Raw genomic sequence first — 21,085 nt, 5'->3', positions numbered from 1 at the left:
TAGTTTTGTGTGGGTCTGTAACCCTAAACAGCGGCATGCGTCATGCCATCCATGGCTGGCTGGCTCGGCTGCGGGCTGCCCTCCTCGGAGCTAACACACCAGTGCTTACTACTCCGGCCGCCGTGCATGTGCCAGCGCGCTTGATCAAGAGTCAAGACAAGACACACCTCTCTAGTTAAGAGTATTTTTTACACCAACTTGCTGCTGCCTTGAGCTCCAGAGCCTAGCAGCAGCTACTCTCTAGTCTCTACTAGCTGCTAGCTTCTTCAGAAACCCTCTCTATAAAAGTAGCTGCCGGCCGGCCTACACGTTTCATGCATAGCTAGGCAGCCCAGCGAGCTTCCAAGAACAGAAACCCTAGCCGTTTACTCCTTGTCCATCTCCTAAGCACGACCACACACCAGTATCGCGTTCACAGTGACACAAAGCTAGCTAGTTGATCCATCAGTCCGTCGAGTGATTGACGAGATGGCTCAGGCAAGCAAGCGCAGTAGTGCGATGCAGCCGCAGCTCCGGCCGGTGATGTACGACGAGGAGCCTTCCTCCATGTCCCTCGAGCTCTTCGGCTACCACGGCGGCGTCGTCGTGGACGGCGACGAGGGCGAGGGCTCCGCAGCCGCGGCGCTCTCGCTGCAGCTCGCCTTCGACGACGACAGCTTCAAGCACGGCGCCTCGGCCGGCGGCGACTACTACGGCAGCTGGGCCGGGTACGGCGGCTCGGGCGCCAGCTCCAGCTCCAGCTCGTCGGTGCTCAGCTTCGAGCAGGCCGGCAGCGGAGGGCACCACCACCACCACCTGGGCTACGGCGACGACGGGTGCGCGCTGTGGATGGACGCCGCCGCCGCAGGCATGGTCGAGCATCCGCCGCCGCAGAACGGATCCGCCTGCAGGTTCGGGCTCGTGAGCCCAGGCAGCTCGGCTGATGATGATGCCGGTGGTCTGCGCATCCAGGACCTGAGCTCCGTCCAGCCGCCGGCCAAGGCCACGAACAAGCGCGCACGACCGGTAATTTACTATCTACAGTAATTATTAATTCATCTCCAACAGTCAAGAAGAATTTCATTCGTGGTTAGTTGTAAGGATCGCATCAAAAGTGGTCGCCCAATTCAGGCTAGTTATAACATGATGGTATTGTCTGTGAGTCAGGATGGTGAGGTGCACGCTGCCGCGGCGAAGAAGCAGTGCGGCGGCGGCGGCGGCAGGAAGAGCAAGGCCAAGGCTGCTCCTGCTCCTACCAAGGACCCTCAAAGCGTGGCTGCAAAGGTGAAACACCATTTCCTCTGTCCTTTTCTTCTTGAGAATCTTCATTATTCTTGGGAGACAACACATAATTGTCGTTTAGTTTCTATCGCGATCGAATCGGATTAACGCAAGCTACATTTCCATGCATGTGTAGGTTCGAAGAGAGAGGATCGCCGAGAAGCTCAAAGTCCTGCAAGATCTCGTGCCCAATGGCACCAAGGTACATCCATCGATCATTCACTCGATCTAGTAGTTCTGGTGTATTTTTCTTGCCTTCCCTTGATAATTAAGTGGATCGAGAAGTTAACCATATAGATGGAAATGACTCGCGTGCAGGTGGATTTGGTCACCATGCTTGAGAAGGCAATCACCTATGTCAAGTTCCTCCAGCTGCAAGTGAAGGTACCTGATGACACCATAGTCTGTGTCGATCGACTCAACTTATTCTAGTCTGATCTTAGTTTTTTTTTTTGGTTGATCTCTTGTGTTTGATAAAAGTGCAGTTTCAGTAGTCATCCTGATTCAGACTTGTATGGTGTACGCTGCAGGTGTTGGCTGCCGATGAGTTCTGGCCTGCACAAGGAGGGAAGGCACCAGAGCTCTCTCAAGTGAAGGACGCCTTGGACGCCATCCTGTCGTCCCAGCAGTACCCTCACAAATGAGGCCGTGCTCTCGTTTTAGTTTCTTCTTCTAGAAGGCTAAGGTGGTGAAGATGTTAGATCTACGCATGTATCGCGCGCTGGTGAAGAACAAGGCAAAGTAGTAGAGATGGCGTTGAGATATCTGGAGTCTAGCGTTGGAGTTCAGTCATACATGGATCTTGTTTCTTTACACCCTTTTTACAAGATCATTTCTTCCTGTCTCATTAATGCTTACCAAGGAATTCATTTGATAGTATCACAGCTATTTTTGGATTCCAACACTTAACTAGCAAGGATGTACGCAATTATCAGCTCTTTGCTTGGTCAAATAAATTGTTAGGACCTGAAAGTACAATCTGATTACCACAATCGAAGTAATGAACCATAGAGGACGATGATGTTTGATAGATGGTGAGAAAGATGAAGAGATAAATCTGTCCATGTCGTGATGAGCCATACTTGAGATAAATTTTAAATAGATTTGTAGTGAATAACTTTGGGCCTGCTTGGATGGTGTCCATATATCGTTGCACTCAGTTGCCAAATTTTGCTCAAGTGTAGCCAAAAAATTGTCCACACGCCATAGGAAAAGTTTGCCAAATAGATGTGTCTGTGATTTGCGGGCCGCGTAGCTGAAAAAGTGTGGAAAGTTACAAGTATGGTAGGAACCCAAATACTGGCCTAAAAAACTGTAGATGACTAACTTATCATGTGGCCACCATCAAACATGCCCTTTGTTCATCAAACAGTCCTCTCAAAACTTTCTTCTTCTTCTTCTTTTATTACACAGTACAACTTTAAAACTTTCATACATGAATCCCCATCCTTTTTATTCCGGCTGAATCATGCTTTTAGGTTAAGAAGGATGGACAATTGGACATTAGAATAACGGAAGCATTTATCACTGGAGATACGAAAAAAAATAGCTAATTAATCTAAATGACATGATCGTGTGCAAGTAATTTAAGTTAGTAACTTCTTGACAGGAGCATAATATCAAGCCCAAATCCCAATGAACGAGACGGGCAGCTTCTGAGGTAGATGGAAAAAAAATGCAGCATTGTTTTGCCATTTGGTCGGTCAGTGAAGCATGGATGACCTTGCAAGTAAGGATTCTTCCCACATGGAGAGAGATCCAGATGAATCGACCTCTACCTGATCTGCACGAACTGATGGAGAGCTTGTAAAAATACAGCATGGCTCCACGACTGCCTGTCAGATGTCTTAATTGGGGGGCGTGATGTGATAGATTACAAGACCCTGTACTCTGACACTAGCTATTTTCTGCCACAAAACATTGATAGCGTAGCACATGATCTTGGGTCATCATCGTCCAAGAACTGGTGTTTTTCTGCAGGTCAAACAATTCTGTAATGCAACTGGGACGGCGATTGGCGAGTGACCAGAGGACGGAGATGCCGCTGGTGCTCAATGATGGAGAACAGCTTCCTTTCTCTCGAGGACTGATTGAACATATTATCAGTAGAATGAGCACAAGTTCCTGTTCAGAAAATGAATCATCGGCGATGGTCCTGAGTGATGACACAATATTATAAAGTGTGAGAATTTGTGTAAAAAAAAGGAGGACGTAAAAATGCAGTTTAATTTGCTCAATCTGCTTTTCCCTATTTTGTCTATTCTCAATCATATAGAAGCAGGTCCAGAAAAATTTGCATGTTGAACGAAGAACAATTTTTCCTGGAGGTCTTAGAACAATTTTTCCTGGAGGTCTTAGCAGGGGAACATGAGAGCGAAAAGTGAAGAGGCTCCCATCTGAGAACGGGATATTAAATGGGATACTCCAGGGATGTGTTTTCAGACAAAAAGAAAATAGCTGACCATCATACCGCATGCATGTGGAACTGACTGTCATTCGGATCCTCATTAAAGGGAAAATGATAAGCAATGCTGTTGAGATGCTACAATAACCCCTAATAATGAGATAATGGCCAGGAAATGTGATAGATCTTAGCTGTGCCAAGCAAATGGCCGGTGTTTAAAGCACACAGGCAGTATTATTCTTTGTAAAAATGAAGGAAAAAATTATAATGTGGTCCTAAGATCTACAAGTTTCTAGCTACAATCCTACAGAACGGAAGTCCCATCAGAAGTAGATCATGTGGGAACTTCATTACTTTAATTGTTGACAATGAGAGTACAATGAGACACATTTTAGAAGTCAAACAATCAGTTCTGGAAACTTGAAACAATGAGACAATGAGAGTACATGAAACTTGAAACAGCATGGCTGTGAATCTTGAAAGATCAGTTCTGGAAATTGGTGTCATTCGCGTAAGTCCTTTATTGGTACATTCATCTGTTGAAAAAAAAATCACTTTTTGGGATCTTGTGCCTTTGAGGTTTGTATGGCTAATTTGATAATGGTGAATCCAAAAGGAATCAGTAAACATGGGGTGTTGCCATGTGCCCTTACGTGAGCATTGCGCTCTGTTCTCTGAGACATCATTCCAGCAGAATAAAATCCAAGGATTCTTCCACACCAACTAGTATTGTATTGTACTGTACTCTCAATTCTCACTTTCAATCCCATGTGATTCTTGAAAAACAACTCTTAAACTAAAACCAATAAGGGCTACGAATTAATGGCATTCCATGTCATTGAAAAGTGGATTAAACTAGCCAAGGACGTGAGGAGCACTACTACTTGCCTCCCAAAGTTCCAATTGCTTTGTCCTTTGTTTGCAAATCACAATTGAAAACAATTCAGAAAATCACATGAATTTAATGCACATACTTGTGAACATGCCATTTCTTTAGTCCTTTGACTCAGAGGTCCACCTTTTCCAGTAGAAAAGTATTGGAGCGTTGAGGTAGCAAATGATCTGCAAAATAACTCAAACGAAATTTATGGAACAGATTCATCATCACTCTTTGGTGCATCGATTGTCTAAACTGCTACAGCTACTCCCAGCAACCAGAGAGTGCTAACACGACAATATTAAGAACTGAACTGAACTCCTAAAAGCATCACATTGTACTGCAGCAGCAAAAGGTTCCTCGAACTACAGGAGTATACCAGCAAACAAAAGCATCAAGACTAGACAAATTAATCCCCTGATAACATTAGGAAAGCAGAATTACCATTTGGTATCAAAGCATGGCATCTTCACGAGAAACAAACACAATTTTGCAGGTACAGGGTTGTTCACAATTGCAATGAGCACAAGATTCTGAATTTTCATAATTATGCAAGCACAAGCTGCTCGCATGGTTCTAAGTTCTAACTCGGGGATTTTGCAAGAGACCCACCATAGAAGTCGAAATTCACAAGATCTATTTACAAGATCACCTAAAACGAAAAAAAAACCAAAAAACATACTAGCATTCTTAATCACCGACCATTCAGTTATGAAGAAGGCTAGAATCATCAATATCACCAGAAGCAGTAGCAGATTTGACCAAACTCTCGAAATCTATGATGGTTGACTGAAAATTGAAGAGATACCCACTTTGCATCCATGATTTTATGCACATTGTAGCCTGCATACTACTAAGGGGAAGGCAGTACTGCTGCTTGTGGATGTTGTCCCCTTTACTTGTGAACAATTCTTCAGGATCTATTGAGGTCCCCTGAATCGCCAAATAGTCTCGGGCCATCAAGGAGAGCCGTGGGTAGCGGGAGGAATGCCCCCTCCACCATTCAAGGGCATCAGTGGAAATTGGTGCAGGGGGCTCCGCGAGATACTGAGAGAGCTCGTCAGCAGCAGTGGTCATGCTCACCCGACGTCGTTTACGAATAATCTCTTCAGCAAAGGAGAATGCGCCAGCTTCCTCCGTGGTGTCCTGAGCACCATGACCATTTCCAACAGCTTGGAAGGTGTTGCTGTAGTCCCTGACAAAATGGTTCCTTGCACCTTCTAAGTTACGTGCAGAGTTCAGGGTTTCAGGGATGAGCTCTCCTTTAATCCTTGGGTCAAGAATTGCAGCTGTGAAGGTGTAGATGCTGTAAGCTTCAGATATGAACTTACGAGCTGTCTCGGACATGTCACTGGCAATGTTCTTGAGCCATTCTTGGTGGCTGCTGTCATGGGATGAGCCATTCTTGGACATGTTGATCAACTCAGTGACATGGTCCATGAAGAAGAAGACCAGCCCAACAGTTGGTAGTTTGCAATTACAAAGGTTGGTAGTAGTTTTGAAAAAAGGCTCAAGGTACGAGTGCAACGAATCGATCACCGACTTTTCTGCAGTACTCAGAACCCAATCCCTTGGTCCGAAGATCTCTTCAACCTTCTTGATGGTGCTATCCATTGCATTAGGTGCCTAAAGGAAAACAGATATACAGAACTTAAGAGTTAAAACTGTAGAGCACAAACATGATAAAATGTACAGAAATGGACTACGCAGTACCTTCTTTACCACATCAAGCATATTATAATCGCTGCTCCAATTTGCTGAATGGTCAAAGGGGAGTTTCCATGAGCCTTCTTGATAAACTTCAGTCCAGTGCTTAAAGTCCTCCATCATTTCCTGGTTTGAATTGGTCTGAAGAATAAACTCACGGATCTTGGACAAAATTGGTTTGACATTTTCCAGGCCTGCTTCAATAATAACCTTCAGTGTTCTGGCAGCACAAGGAATGTAACAAAAGGGCAGCTTATGGGACTCAAGCTCCCGTCCGAGCTCATGCTCATGACAAGCGTTTATTGAATTTTGGCTGTTATTGTGTGTGCAAGCAAGGACTCTTGAATCAATGTTATATGACACTAAGACATCCATTAGAACTTGAAAAATCTTGGGGCCAGTGCATGGGTATGGGATACGACACACATCAAGTAGAACTTTCTGCGAGACCCAGTTTTCATCAATCCAATGGCACTTGACGGACATGTATACGATTTTCTCGTACGAAGTCCAAAAGTCCAGAGTAACAGAGAGCCGGGAACTGATATGTTGCAGAGATGCCTTGACATCCTCCTTCATACTTCTGAACACCTCTAGGGTAATTTCTTGAACCTTTTCTTTTGGCCAAAGCCTGACAGACGAGCTCAGGTACTTGCAACTGTCAATAAGCATATTATCTTCAAGGGTGGAAGGCGGAAGGGAGGAGCCAATAAGCCACCTAAGAAGTAACCAGTTGACATGGTCAACATCAACAGTTGGTTTCGTCTTAGGTTGAGAATGAACTTTAGCTTGAGGTTGATCTTGAATTTGAGATTGACTTTGAACTTGAGGCTGTGCTTGGGCCCGAGCTCGCACTGGAACATGAGGTTTCTCGCTTCTAGTAACCATGGTAGTCTGTACGGTACTCTGAGCAGTGAAGCTGGGGCCTTCAGGAAGTTGGTGATAACCAGGGTGGCGGTTATTAAGATGCTTTCCCAAATTCCCTGTATACAGCCATGAGTGCATATTAGTGTATGTCCAACAAGTAGAACTGACTTTGTCCAATAAATGGACTTCAGGTTTGCTCATGTCATCTACAAAAACTTGAGTCCAGTTATACTGGAAAAGGAGAAGTGTGCAAATCTACAGATTACCCATTTACGGCAACCAGTAACTTTAAAAATCGTGTTTGATGCTCAAACATATAAAGTATAAACGTTTTCTTTGGCCTATATGTTTTCCTAGAAATAGGCAACCAAGAAATGCTCCTGGGAGATCTTAAGGCCAACTCCAAGTGCCCAAAAGTGAACCCTGCAAATACCGAAACCCCGTCAATGCCCTGCAATACGGTTTTCCACACCTCCCTTATCCTCACCCGACTAAGAGTTGAAAACACTTTAAACAGCACTGAATCAGTCATATAACAGGGGAGGTCAAAGCATATAGGTGAAGCCTTCAAGGCATTCTGGTAACACCAACGCTTACCCGTGGCAGTGGTCATGCAGTAGCTCTTCCTGCAGAGCCTGCAGATGCGGGACTTGCCGTCGGGCGCCGTGTCGAAGAACTTGAGGTAGAGGGACTTCATGGGCTTCTTCTTGACCTTGCCATCCTGGCCCGGGGAGGAGGAGCCGGCGGCCAGCCCCGCCACGATCGTCTCGACGCCGGGCAGGAGCGTCATGTCGGTGAGGGTCGAGTTCCCCATGCCGGCCTGCCGTTGGAAGGGGAGTCAAGCCATGGCAGGATCAGATTCGATGTCAACGTTCGAATTTCGAACAAAATTTTAAACATGTCCAACAACTCGCGTAGCATGGATCCTTCAGGATCTGAATTGAGCACGGAGAATTTAACTGTGAAATTGCCACTTTTTTTGGTTAAAAAACAGATTTTTGTCGACAACAGTTTGACGAGATCAGAAAGATTGATGCGATTGAGAAGAATCCAAAGATTTATCTTGCTGTTGCAAACCTGCAACTCATCCAACTGGCAAAATCGCAAAAAGTTCCTGGTTATTTCACGTCCCAGTGCTTAGCGACTCGCGACGACGAAGGGGAGGAGGAGTGACGGGGACGGGGGCGGGTACCTGACGAGATTGATTTGGGAGAGGCGGGGGGCGAGCCGATCCGGAGACTGGGACTCGGGCGGGACGCAGCGGCGCCGGCGAGGGGGTGCGGGTCGGGGGAGCCGAGCCGCCGCTCTCGATGGGAGAGACAAGGGAGGTCGGAGCCGAGGGGGAGGAGGTGGGGGCGAGCCGGCGACGACGCCGACCGAGCGAGCTAGGGTTTGGCGAGTTGGGTAGTTGCGTCGGATCCGACTCGCTCGGATTTCAATCGGACGGGACGGAGCGGCTCGATGGCGGCCGCCGGCGACGCGAGCCAGCAGCAGCCGGCTCCCCTCATGGGTTTCGTGGGCTGGGCTGGGCTGGTGTCATGTGAATTAACTTAGCTTTACTTCCTCAGTTCCTCTCAAAAAAAAAAAAGAAACTTAGCTTATTCATCGCTCGCTAGTAACTCAGCGCCAATGTAGTGAGAACTCGTGTTCAAGGATCAATTGAACGGACCCCTGCAGAGCCCATGCGTGTAAAAAGAAAATTCTCCATCTCTCTCCAAAATCAAACCAATCACATCAGCAACATTGACATGAAAAGAAAGTTCTTTTTTCCGACATGAAAAGGAAGTCGGAACTCTTGAGCTTCGACATTGTTGTATGTTGCCAACAGCCCAGCACAGATCAAAACACGTAACGGATGAACTTTAAGCAGCAGCAACTATCAGGAGACAGGCCCATCTGCAACCCATGTCGACATAGCCCCTTCCACCCCTGCAGGAGCCACTGACGATCCACGCCAACGACGAAGTCCCTGGCTGTGAGGGCTAGTTTGGTAGGTCTGCTTGAAGTGCCCAGGAGGCGAAACGAAAAGTTCAGAGAAGAGTAAATGACCAAGAACACCAAGAGACCAAGTCTTCAGCCGAAGACGACAAAGCCGTATACATATAGACAGAAACACATACATCCGAACGAATCCCCTGATTTTCTCTGTTTTTTCCAGAGACAGAACGAGCCCTCTACCTTTCGTAAATCATCTGTCGATTCACTCACTGCTACAGGTAACAGGTTGGAGCCGGAGTATACCCTTCAATTTCTTTCTACACTCTGTGCCGCTGAGTTATGTCAATCTGCCGACTGCCGGTGTCACGGTGTCCATGCATGTGTGCTTGCGTATCTACCCGTCAGGCTCAGCTCGGCTCAGCCTGCCTGCCGTGCTGTTCCCCCGACAGAAGAAGAGCTCCGCTCGCCTCGCAGCATCACCTTCTCCGCTTCGATCTCCTCCATATCACGCCGAGCGGGAGCGTGAACATCGGGAACGGGATCTTCGGCGGCGGTACGCTGCAAGATCGTTGCAAGGGTCATCGACCGAGTCAGAGGCAATCAGAGAGCAGGATCGTTCCAAGGGTTACTGACCGAGTCAGACGCAATCAGAGAGCCAGATAATGCTGAACTGAACTAACTGCTGTAGTACTATATGCATATTTATTACCAGCGTACTTTCTTTCTGTTTAAATGGGATGGATGGATGGATGGATGGATGGATGGATGGATGATTTTCCAGCACGAAAAGCTGTGGCATTTGCAGTATTATACTAGCGTAACGACGCACGAAAGGTTCGGATCGTCGGAGGCAGCCGGCCTGAATGCCTGAATGTTCACGGGGAAAGAAAGGGACTACGGGATGCAGGTTTTCTGAATGCTGCTCGAGTTGTAACGCATTCGAAAAGAATCGTCAGAGCGGGTTAACTCCATTTGGGTCTTGGAAGCGCCTAAGCACAGTTGATTATAAAAATTCAGACCTCGCACGATGTCCAAGTTGTCTAATCTCGAGCAGAGCCCGGGAATCCAAGGATGTCGAGCTGGTGAACTAACCAACCCACTGCGATTTTGTCGCCCGTGGTTTTCTATTCTGAACGACCGACCTGATGCTAAACCAAGAAACTACTGTCCTTGGAACGAGCCATTTGCTATGTTCACAGTTTCGGAGTTCAGAGATGTGCTTACTGCAAGCTTATGGTCTCGATCTGGGTGAGGTCGGCGTTCAAGAAGCCGTCCCGCGCCGTGGCGTGCTGCCGGACGGCGAGGACCCTGCACCCCAGGCTCCTCACTCTGGTGTACGGGCTCGGCGCCCTGCACCCGGAGAAGCGAAATGTTCAGAAGAAGTAAAGCAGTTGCATGTTCAAAGTTCAGAAAATCAGAACGCAGGTGTGAAATCAAATTCACAGAAACTGTTGCTGGTTCGATCGAATTCGGCGATCGCGCGCTCACCTGTAGAGGAAGCTCTTGTCGTGGAGGCCGACGACGAGCGTGGTGGCGCCGAGCTGGTTGACCGTGGCCACCACCGTCTCGCCGAGCTCCCCCTCCGTCACCACGATCTCCATCTTGGCCTGCAATCCCATCGCATCCACCGTAAGCCATCGCCGCCGAGACAGCGACCGTGATTGACGGCGCAACAGCAGCGTCACGCCGGTGGATTGATTGCGTTCAGTGCGGAGCCCCGACCGACCGACCGGCTAACCAACCCAACCCGATCCGACCGGGCCGCCGGCGGCCACGTACCTCGGCGATGCCGTTGCAGAGGTCCTTGAAGGCGAGCGCGAGCTGGAAGCCGCCGAGGCGGAGGCGGCGGCGCTTCCGGCGCGAGCGCGCGGGCGGGCAGACGTGGAGCAGCGTGATGGAGTCACCGCCGCGGATGAAGTTGCCGACGGCCCACTGCAGCGCCGCGCGGGCGGCGGCCGCGTCCTCCACGACCACCACCACGCGCTGGCTCTCCATACAACACAACGCCGCCTCCCCTCCTCCCAAGAGAAATATTCGAAGCCAAGAACTCCCTAGCAGCTGATGATGACAACAACTAATTCAGCTGCCTGAATACCCATTCCGGCTCCATGGCGTGTGTTGCCTACCATGGAAACCAAAAGGCTCGAGCCTTTTCTTGGCCTCCTTGCTCCGCAACTGTCAGGACAGGGATGAGCTATGCGTGTACACAAACAACTACGCACTAATGGCGAGTATGGCTGTAGGCGAGCAGCTGATGGAATATTAGAGCGGAACAGAGCAGAGGAGCTGTGGCCTGTAGGCCTGTAGCTTGCTAGCTAGAGTTAAGAAATGTTGATGGGGTGGGCTTGGCAAGGGGACCAGAGGAGGAGGGAGACAAGAGGCGGTGATGAGAAAGCGGAGGGTGTGGCGCTGGCAGGGAAGGAGAGCGTCTTGCTGCTTGCCCCCACTCCTGTCTAGTAGTTAACATACTGATGGTCTCATACGGCTCCTAACCCTGACTACTATGCCTGAACTGAAATTGAAATTGAATGGCGGCCTGGTGTGAGTGCGTGTAAGCGTGTCATGCCAACGTGTCATGGCTAGCAGAGCATTTAAAAAATAGGTTAATTGGATATATACCATTACAATTGTCCGAGTTTAAAGATTTGCCATTACTATTCGTAATATTGCAAATATACCATTGTAATTTTACAACTCTTACAAATACACCACTACTTATATCCTCATCTTCTTTTTCTTCCTCTCATCCTCTCTCTCCTCTCTTTCATGGCGCCGGCTCCTTATCTGCTATTCTCACCACCTCCGCTCGCTGCTGCTGCTCCCCTCCCTGTGTCCCCTCCGTCGCTACCTTCTCCCTCACTCCCTGACGGCTCCAACCGCCTCCTCTCCTCTCCCTTGTTTGCCGCCCCCGCGCGCGCCGCCCTCGGGTGCTGCTGGCGCCACACGGTGCCCGCCTTTCGCCGTTGCACGAGGCCGGGTCGGAGCGCCGCCACATGCGGCCGCCAAGGTGGCTGAGCCGGACCGCCACCTACGCGGCAGGACGGGCAGCCGAGCCGGATCGCGGCGGCGCGAGGCCCGGGCTGGAGCGCCAGCGTGGCAAGCCACCCGGAAGGAGGGTGGACGTCGCACGCCCGGCCAGGCGGCTGAGCCGAAGTGCGGCGCGTGGACGTGCTTTGGCAGGGCCGAAGCACCACCTGCGCGGTAGGATGGCCAGCCGAACTGGACCGCCGGACCACGGTGGCCGCGGGCATGCAGGGCCAGGCCAGAGCAGGGCTGCGTGTGGCAGGCCGGGAGGAGGGACGGCGGTGGATGCGCGCGGCTGGGCCAGAAGACGGGTGGTGAAATGGCCGCCGTGACATGGAAAGGCAGATGAGGGGAGAAATGAGATAGAGGATGGGACGAAGAAGATAAGCGTATTTTGGTCCATATTTTTTTTATAAAATATCGAAGAGGTACGTAGTGACGTATCTCCAAGAATGATAAAATTGTAATGGCACGTTTATTTACTACCATGAGTAGTAATAGTAGATCTCTGAAATCAGACAATTGTAGTGGTATATATCCAATTAATCTTTAAAAAATTATTGTTTGGCGGTTACTGTTTGGATGTTTACAATTTGCCTCTTGTCCGCAAGCTAAACCCTGTTGGATTATTCGCTTTTTGTGTCATGTCTGTTGGATCATGCGTCGCGTATGGTCCCTCTTTTGCCTCGCCGCTGCCTGAACAACCGCCGGCGCGCGCGCCCTCAAACCGGGGGTGGTTCTGGTGGTCACGCGGTGGAGGTCAGCAGCGGATTACGGCATCGGTTTAGGAACCTTTGTTACCTCATGTTCATCAACAGCAAACCTTGTTGCTGTCAAGAAAACAGCAAATCGGGGCTCTTTCTCTCGTGCGATCTTCAGGGAAGGAAGCCAGGTCAGGAAGAAATGGTCAGGGCACATTACCTGGGTGTGGTGGCGTCAGATGAGAGCGACCAGGCAGGGTCGGATTCCATTTCGTCTCAATAGTGCATAATTATAAATTTATAAATGAACTTAAGTAGACTTGGCTAGTGTAGCAGTTGGTTCATTAGGTGGAATCGCTCAAAAGAAATGTGCGTAGATATGATGGTGGTGGCTCATGTCACGCCACAACATATGAATATAGATGTGCACAGTGTATGCTTGCATTTCCGCTTCTCAGTACCTAGCTTTTGTCAGATAAGGTATGGTAGTAATAATCTGTGCATTGTTTGTAGGTTGGGCTGCCGAGACCTTGCTGAACAACCGAACACCACTGTGCAGCCATTCGACGCGTCGTGCATCATGCATTTAAACAGCTGGCACCATCGCGGGCCCACACGACAGGTATTTCTGGTGGACTGTTCCTGTCAGCGATGCCGTGGCCCTGCAAATGGAACCCTGGTGCAGTCGGTCAGTACTAAATTTTGCAGGCAGGATTTTTCTCGAATACACTCTTACTTCCTCTATTTCGCTTTTCACAGTATTCGTGCATGCAGTCTAAAAATGTTCATTTTTCTGTAAGCAAAGTTGATTCAGCTGCAAAGAATTTTGGTCTCAAGCACGTCCAGTAGTTTAAACGGCCCAGCTTGGCTGATCGTGTAATTTCAGAATCCCACCCAGCATGCGCATGGTCGCGCCCGCGCTACACGGCGGAGAGAGCAACAAGAGGCCAGAACCAAGAGCAAGAGAGGCCATGGCGAGCACAGGCTTTTTGCCTTGGAGCGCTCGCGTGTTTTGTTGCTGCTGCTGTCCTGCTCCGCACGTGCGCGTGCTCACCTTGACTGTTTAGGACACTGGTGTCATCTGCGTCGACCAACCAACCAACCCGGCCGGGCCGCCGTGAATCCCACTCGCTTCTCTCTGGGTCCTGCTGGAAGATTCCTCTGTCGCGAGCTCATTGCCTGACTCATCAGCTTCTCACCGGTCCAACTGGCTCTGTCATCACTGCGGTGATCACTCGCCTTCGTTTTTTTCCCTCGTGAATTTTGCTATTTCCGGTGGCTGTTACCAGCACTTTGTTTAGTACTTTCGTGTGCGTGTGCAGTGTTCTCAGCTTGCTTTCTCGTGTCCAGTGTTTGGTGCACGTGGACCATCCCCCTTTTGGTGACGGCAAAAGTTGGCCGGTAGCGCCGACATTAGGCATCCACTCCCCCCAGCGTGCAATATGCTTCGAGGGGATGGCCCAAGCCAGAGGACGAGCCATGGAGGCTAGCTCTCTCTCACACATCCGCTTGCAGAATGCCAGAATCTGTGGCATCCATCCAGATCCAGCTGCAAATTCTAACCCACCCATTTACCGCCGAACAAGGACACCGGTTGCTGCCTTATCCAATTGGGCAGGGGCAGGCAGGCAAATAGCATCCATAATTCATTCATGGCGACCTGGGCTGGGCACACCGCACACTACTGATGAACCAACTCATCGCCCCACCGCGATCAACCAAACTGATGCCCACCCTACAACAAAACGGGAAACCACAACTGGCTTATGGCCACGAATTTCTTGCACTGCCTTGTTACGTTCAGCTAACAATCAAACCCTTCCAAAGAAACTACTGCACTGAACCAGTACCGCTCAGCATTTCACAAGCTAAAGATTGATTAACAGCAACAGCTCAGGAAATGCAGTTCATGATACAATTGAAGCTTCAGATAAAGCGGGAAAAATTCAAAGTTACACTACCACCAATACTAAACAGACAACATGGCTAATCTGAAAGAAAAAAGTTACGGAGCTAGGCCCAACTTTGCATACCTGGATTGAGATCGGCCTATACAACTACATCCCAAGCGCTCGGCACGCACACCAAGGGCCACAAGCTTATACCCTATCAAGCATCAGCTGCTCATATACTGGTAACTCTTCCTACAGAACGCGGGTATAAACCACACCAATGACCAGAAGCTGCAGGCCTTGCCTAGACAAGGCGCAGCCAAGTGACATGGTGGTAAGTTCCATTTATTTGTTGAACAGTAAGGGATGCATCATGCATATGGTAAAAGACTACAACACCCGCAAGTATGGTTGGATGCGCTTGTCTGCTGGCTACAATCAATCTCTCCCATACGACCCGCCGCGGTGAGGATACGAATTTCCAGGGCCACCTGTGCCCATGTTTCCATAGCCACCCTGCCCCATGTTCCCGTAGCCTCTGCCACCATAGTACCCACCACGGGAACGGCCACCACCACGGTAACCACGGGCGCCACCACGGTAGGGCTGCCAATGCCTTGGAAACTCGCCAAATGTCTGCACAGCAATAACAATGAGTAAAGCAGTAATAGAGGAAACTCAAGTATAAGTGGCTACTGTACCTCTGTGTCAACTCTCCGCCTTTCTGAAAACCTGCCCCTTCCATTTGGCCCTCCTCCACGTCCAAATGTTCCACTAGAGAGGGAATCAAAAAAGTCGTCCTTGACATAAACAGGCTGCATAAAGTTCAAAACAGGTCAGGTCCCCTGCAGCAAAGGAGAAACCATCAATATATCTGACACAATTCTAAAAGAGCATCAAACCTTGACAGCCAACTCTGGGTTTTCTGTTTCCTCAACCTCCAAGTCTTCATCAAACACATCACCTCCCATCTCACCATCCTTATCCCTTGACTGGGATTTCTTACCAAGATGACCCCAGACTTCATCTTTGTTGAACTTCTCATTCATAGCCATGAAATCAAATTCTTCAGTAAATGCTGTCACAGACTGTGAAAACTGCAAAGAAAGACCATACAAACATGAACAAATCTGACAAATAACAAGAACCATTTTTAAATCGGAGAATCGTTTTCCAAGGTATACAAAAAAGATCCAGGTATGGACTAAGAGGCCCTTGCAAAATAAATATATGGAAGTACACTCAAAAGGTCTGTATGGTCTGTTCTTGGAGTTATCGTAATTCATGAGAACACACCCCTCTTTAATGAAGCGTCAGCTTCAGCCAATGACTTACCAAACTACAGCCAAGAACAAAGGGGTGCACAATCTATGCCTTCAAAAACCCCTCTCCTAGTGCTCCTATAAAACTTGCTATAGGGGCATATGTATAATGACTCAGGGATTCCCAACTCCAAACGAAGCAATTTCCCCATAGCTTACCCGAAAAAAAAACTTTTTAAAGTGCACTTGGATTGTACATTGCAACATGTGCAGGCCACTCACTATCAACCAATAAAGTGAAGCTAGGAAACTAATTCAGGAAGATCTGTTGAAATAAAATTGAACGATGTACATGTCCAACACACCTATGTTGCTCATGCTAATAGCAAATTTCACGCTTCATAGATGGCAAAAAAACAAAATAAACATGAATAAGCTGAATGATACATAGAATGACTCAATTCAGACAGGTAGAAAATAGTGAAAGGAAGCCACAAGCACCACAAGGTGAGTATTACAAACGTGTCAAACAATATTCAGGATTAACAATAGCTTCCTTTTGACTAAATAAGTTCGGATAAAAACACAAATTGGATTATATCAACATACCGCACTCCCTCTACCCCTTCCACGGCCCCTGAAGTTGTGGTGGTTGTGTGAACCAGATCCATTGTACTGAAAAAAAAATGAGGCACAACTCAATGGTATCAAAGACTTACTGATAATAATAAACATATAAACATACATGAGATAAACAAGAAATTCCTTGAGAGAAAACATGCAGCATCAGTTTCATCACAATATTTTAAAAGCAAGTTGATGTAAGACAAGATATGCAAGTCAGCAAGGGAATTCATCACCATGCATTAAAAAGCACTATGACTACTTGAGTAGTGAGATGTATGCCAAGCTACCAACAATCATAATCCATGCAACCTTGCCTAATTTGTTGAAAATTGCAACGTCATCTTATCTAGTGGATTATATCAGTTGATAGTATGGTTATTGGTTAAAATTGTTGTAGTTTGCTTTCATTAGAATAGAAATTAGGGAAAAAGGAAAGAAAGAGCCAAAATACTAATTTTCTCAGTTCAGATATTTAAAATGAGCAAGATTATGCTTGTAGGCTTATCAGGTCATGGAGAACTCAGGGAAATAAAACATGTATTAAAACATCAGCACATGATTACACACTCGAATAGATTTCCATTTTTTTTTAAAAAAAAAGAGAGACCTGTTTGCCTCCATAAGCACAAAGACAGGAATAGAAATATGTATACCTTTTGAGGTGTTTGTTTCGGCAATGGTAATATAGGCTCCTTATTTTCAGGCAGAGCACGTGATGGTGGATCAGGTAGCAAAGGGTCAGGTAGCAGTGGTTCTGCAACCTTTGCCTTAGGCTCAACCTGCTTTGATTCTTTGCTGCCCATCTGTAAAGGTGTCTGCATGGAGTGCGAGGATGAAAGCATGGATGCCGTGTTCTGCAATAGCTGACCTGATGGTGCTAACAAAGGCACAGGCATCTCCACTTGGGACGAGCTAGATGGGGCAACAGTCGAAGAAATAGACTGAGATACAGTTTGGTATGCCAGTGTTGAGCCTGGAAGAGCAGCAGCCTTGCTGCTACCAAAAGAATTTAAGTTCTGTGACACTGTTGCACTAGTTTCAGCCGTGGAAGTTGGCTGGCTTGGAAAAGGAAAAGTGGCACCAAGAGATGTCACAGGAGGAGCAAACAACGATCCCATGTTCGGGAGAAGAGGCTTTGAACTTTCTGGAGCTAATAAGGTCGCAGAAGCAGGAGCTGTTGTAGCAGGCAGGATACCTGACGAAGGACCTTGACTAGTACCAGGTGGCATCAATGAGGGTTGGAGTTCCGACAGCTTTTGCAGCCCAGATGGCAAAGAAGGATTAAGTCCTGGATATTGGAGATTCTGGGGAACCGACAATCCTGGTGTGGGCTGAAGCAAAGGAGGTTGCTGCAAATGAGGTGGCAGTCCACTTGAAGGCCCATAGTATCCTTGCCAATACATTGAGGGAACTGAAAGTGTGGAAGCATTTCCTGCCTGAGGCGCCACTGAAGATCCCCATGGAGTGTTCCCTGGTTGATACAGCGGAAGATTACTCTGAAAACTTGGCCTCTGAAGCCCATATTGAGCCGCCTGGGAGCTGAGGTCTGGTACAACTGTACCCCCAGCTGAAGGCAAACTTGAAGAAGTTGATGCTGGTTGGGAATAATGTGACTGCTGAACATAACTGCATTAGCTACGCAGCCCTAAAGGGTTAAAGAACAAGTTTCCATTTCATACTGGCACAGTGGTACCTGGATTATGGCAGGATCGTTGTGCAGGGAAGCTGCTTGTGGTGGTGGTGGTGGTGGTGGAGATGACTTAACTTGCAGATCCTACAGAAGAAAATTATTTGAACCCAGATAAATTATGATGGTAAATATATCAAATGGGTAGCAGACAGTGTAAAAGATAAAGTATATAATTTATAAATGCTTGCATCGGAAGCGTAACATAAATGCATTCATGCATCAAAACATACAAGGCAAAATAATCAATGGATGGCATACAGTTTAGATAAGGAAACTTCAGAATAAAAATTTTAAATAAGTACATTGAGAACATGGTACATATGCATTTATGGGTTGCACACATATCAAATGCATTTATGGGTTGCACACATATCAAATTAAAATATACACAACTGACTACTGCACAGCTGATATAACTAGTCTGCTGATTCTACTAAGTTGGATACTATGAAACATAAAGAACAATTACAGAATCTTCCCAAGCAAGTTCAGGTAGGTTAGATGAAAGCTTACAAGAGACACAATAAAGAGGACATAACACGCAGTAGTAATAATAGGAAAAAGAAGATCGATTTTCTAGGTCATGGTTTGGGCACATGGTACAGGCTAGGTATGCATATTAAACATACACTAGGCTGTGTAGTTCCGTGTGGGCAATCTTACTGTAGGTAAACACCCAGTTCCAATAACATGTGCTTAGCAACTTAACAGCAATCTTATATTCTAATGATACAAACACTCTGAAAAGGAAGCAAATACAGTAGTGTAAATGTGAAGCATGACCAACACGTGCGGATATGGCTAAATGTGGCAAGGAAATAATTCTGTTCGTGCTTTTGTGCCCCTTAGACCTTCACACTGATTAGCCAACACGTGTGATACAAACACAATATACCCAATCTACGTCTTGTACTTAAATAAGCAGAGACAAGGCACCAACAATGTGAAGGAACCATCAAAAGTATGCATTAACCAAAACCGTGCACCAGAAATGGGAGCGACAAGAATGAAACACGCAATTCTCGCAACTGAAAGTAACATCAGGAGCCCCGTTGGTGTTTCCAATATACCTTGATATCACTTCCCCGAAAGAGGATGTACTCGTAAACTTTGTCGCTAGCAGGAATCTGCATTCCATCTTTCTTCCGCCCTTCAGTCCCAAATGACCGCACTACAAAACAAGGGATAGACAGGTGTAGATCACAACAGCAGCACCTGAAGTAAAGCAATAGTTAAGGTCTATGGCGCGCATCTCAGTTTGAAAATTGAGGCTCAAATGATCCGGACATGAGAGGACATAGCAGATGGAATAATAACTGCTAACAAACCTAGTTTCGGGGATTAGTGCGGTGGCAAACATAGGTGGCCGAACAGCATTTTGAAAATGGAAGCTCAAATGGTTCGGACATGAGACAGACATAACAAATGGAATAATAACTGCTAACAAATCAAGTCTCGGGGATTAGTGTGGTGGGCAAACATAGCATACGGAAGCTCCGAATTCCCCTCAATCCCCGGCAAAGAACTAGTTAGAGGGCTCGGATTCGCCACGCCGGGCGCACGAGGGACTACCAAATCTAGGTCTCAACCAGGCGCATCTGTTGAAAGCGACAGCAGCGGGGGCGCGGAGTGAGAGCGTCCGAGGAGGGGAGACGCCAATTACCGTTGCGCAGGCCGATGCTGGACTCCTCGGTGTTGATGTTGTAGAGGACGCCTTCGTACCTGATCTCGCTCTTGGAGGTCAGGCTGATGAGGCTCCCGATGTACGACTCCGGGGACGCGGCCGCCCCGCCGCCGGAGCCGGACGCGGCCGGCGGCCGCGGGGCCGGCGCGGAGGAGGAGGACGCCGACGGTGGCGCTTCCGCCGCCATGGCCGCCGCGGGATCCCGGGGCGCGGCGAGCGGGGGAGGCTAGGGCTAGGGATGCGAGGCGGTGCGGGGAGGAGGAAACCCTAGCGCAGGCGGCAGGGCAGATCCCGTTGGTGCGCTCGCTCTCCTCGCTGCTCTGTATTAAACGGGCTCTCGGATGGATATGGGCGAGGAGAGTGGAGAGGGTGAGCGGGGCGCGGTTCGCTTGCGTCCGACCGGATTAGGGGCCCAGGTTGGGAATTTCTAATGCCCAAAGATGCCGACCCGATCCACTGTGCAAACTGCAAGCAAGCCCGGAAGCAGAAATGGATTTTCCCTACTGTCCAAGTCACATTTTGAATGTCGAGGACTGAATCTACTATATGTTTCCTTTATTTTTTTTCCTTTTCTTTTTCTTTTTTTAAACAAACTCTATGTTCCCTCATAAAAAGGAACATAGAACCTCATGACCTAGCCCGAGAATCACTTCCAAGGTGGGCACGGGACTATGAATTTATCTTTCAACTTTGACATACCAAATTTTTCAACACAAAAAGATTCCTAGGCCAACTAAATGTTTTTAACTTTCAACTTTAATTTCAACCTTAGCTTGACCTTCAAAATGTATATCTTTTCTTCTTTGAAATGGATATGTTAATTTGGGTAGACGATTGAAGCACGTGGTCTCAAAAGTAGAGGTAGCGCCGAGGTGATGGAAAGCGGGTTGGCAAGCTACATGCCATCCCTTTATGCTATATGGTAGGATCTTGACTGAAATGCTTAAATACAAGTTATGTGATAGCATAGCATTGCAAGAGAGAGAGAGAGAGATAGCAATGAAGTTTAGTGCTCTATACCTCACTACTTAACTTTTATGCTATGAGATTGAGCTATCAACACTTTGTTCTCCTGTTTCTCTCCACTTATAACACTTATTCTTGTATGTATTTGCCTTCATCATTTATGTTGCAATCTTGGACTGTCAAGAA

At 47.7% G+C, this 21,085-nt stretch overlaps 4 protein-coding genes across 10 annotated transcripts; 1 reads left to right on the top strand and 3 right to left on the bottom strand.

Moving 5' to 3' along the window:
* The first annotated feature begins 327 nt into the window (after positions 1-327).
* On the top strand, positions 328-2,281 carry LOC112895335 (transcription factor bHLH83-like). The gene is made up of 5 exons (XM_025963282.1): positions 328-1,005; positions 1,147-1,263; positions 1,397-1,462; positions 1,579-1,644; positions 1,791-2,281. The coding sequence occupies exons 1-5, from the start codon at positions 469-471 to the stop codon at positions 1,902-1,904; spliced, it is 900 nt and encodes a 299-aa protein (XP_025819067.1). The 5' UTR covers positions 328-468; the 3' UTR covers positions 1,905-2,281.
* Positions 2,282-2,874: 593 nt separating this feature from the next.
* On the bottom strand, positions 2,875-8,497 carry LOC112893281 (putative AC transposase). Of its 6 annotated transcripts, none has more exons than XR_003228763.1 (5): positions 7,713-7,929; positions 6,255-7,231; positions 5,244-6,167; positions 4,639-4,726; positions 2,875-3,415 (listed from the first exon to the last, which is right to left on the bottom strand). XR_003228763.1 is itself a non-coding variant. In XM_025960521.1 (5 exons), exons 3-5 carry the CDS (start codon positions 7,927-7,929, stop codon positions 5,247-5,249), a joined length of 2,115 nt encoding a protein of 704 aa, XP_025816306.1. In that variant the 5' UTR covers positions 7,930-7,935; positions 8,193-8,207; positions 8,308-8,497. The 6 variants fall into 6 exon arrangements, 4 of the variants coding, with proteins under 4 accessions (XP_025816307.1, XP_025816304.1, XP_025816306.1 ...); XR_003228764.1 differs by having other exon boundaries at positions 2,875-3,384; XM_025960521.1 differs by lacking the exons at positions 2,875-3,415; positions 4,639-4,726 and adding exons at positions 8,193-8,207; positions 8,308-8,497 and having other exon boundaries at positions 5,247-6,167; positions 7,713-7,935.
* A 663-nt stretch (positions 8,498-9,160) lies between these two features.
* LOC112893283 lies at positions 9,161-11,516 on the bottom strand. The gene is made up of 4 exons (XM_025960523.1): positions 10,833-11,516; positions 10,542-10,660; positions 10,278-10,403; positions 9,161-9,611 (listed from the first exon to the last, which is right to left on the bottom strand). Exons 1-4 carry the CDS (start codon positions 11,046-11,048, stop codon positions 9,530-9,532), a joined length of 543 nt encoding a protein of 180 aa, XP_025816308.1. The 5' UTR covers positions 11,049-11,516; the 3' UTR covers positions 9,161-9,529.
* Positions 11,517-14,653: 3,137 nt separating this feature from the next.
* LOC112893316 (protein decapping 5-like) lies at positions 14,654-20,304 on the bottom strand. 2 transcript variants are annotated; one of them, XM_025960567.1, is made up of 8 exons: positions 19,913-20,304; positions 19,320-19,420; positions 18,253-18,333; positions 17,213-18,175; positions 16,542-16,607; positions 15,573-15,767; positions 15,372-15,485; positions 14,654-15,306 (listed from the first exon to the last, which is right to left on the bottom strand). In XM_025960567.1, exons 1-8 carry the CDS (start codon positions 20,118-20,120, stop codon positions 15,109-15,111), a joined length of 1,926 nt encoding a protein of 641 aa, XP_025816352.1. In that variant the 5' UTR covers positions 20,121-20,304; the 3' UTR covers positions 14,654-15,108. The 2 variants fall into 2 exon arrangements, with proteins under 2 accessions (XP_025816352.1, XP_025816353.1); XM_025960568.1 differs by having other exon boundaries at positions 17,213-18,172; positions 19,913-20,302.
* Between the last annotated feature and the right edge of the window lie 781 nt (positions 20,305-21,085).

Source organism: Panicum hallii, chromosome 5 (assembly GCF_002211085.1).
Source record: "Panicum hallii strain FIL2 chromosome 5, PHallii_v3.1, whole genome shotgun sequence".
NCBI lineage: Eukaryota > Viridiplantae > Streptophyta > Magnoliopsida > Poales > Poaceae > Panicum > Panicum hallii.
This window is presented reverse-complemented; position numbering and strand designations above follow the sequence as displayed.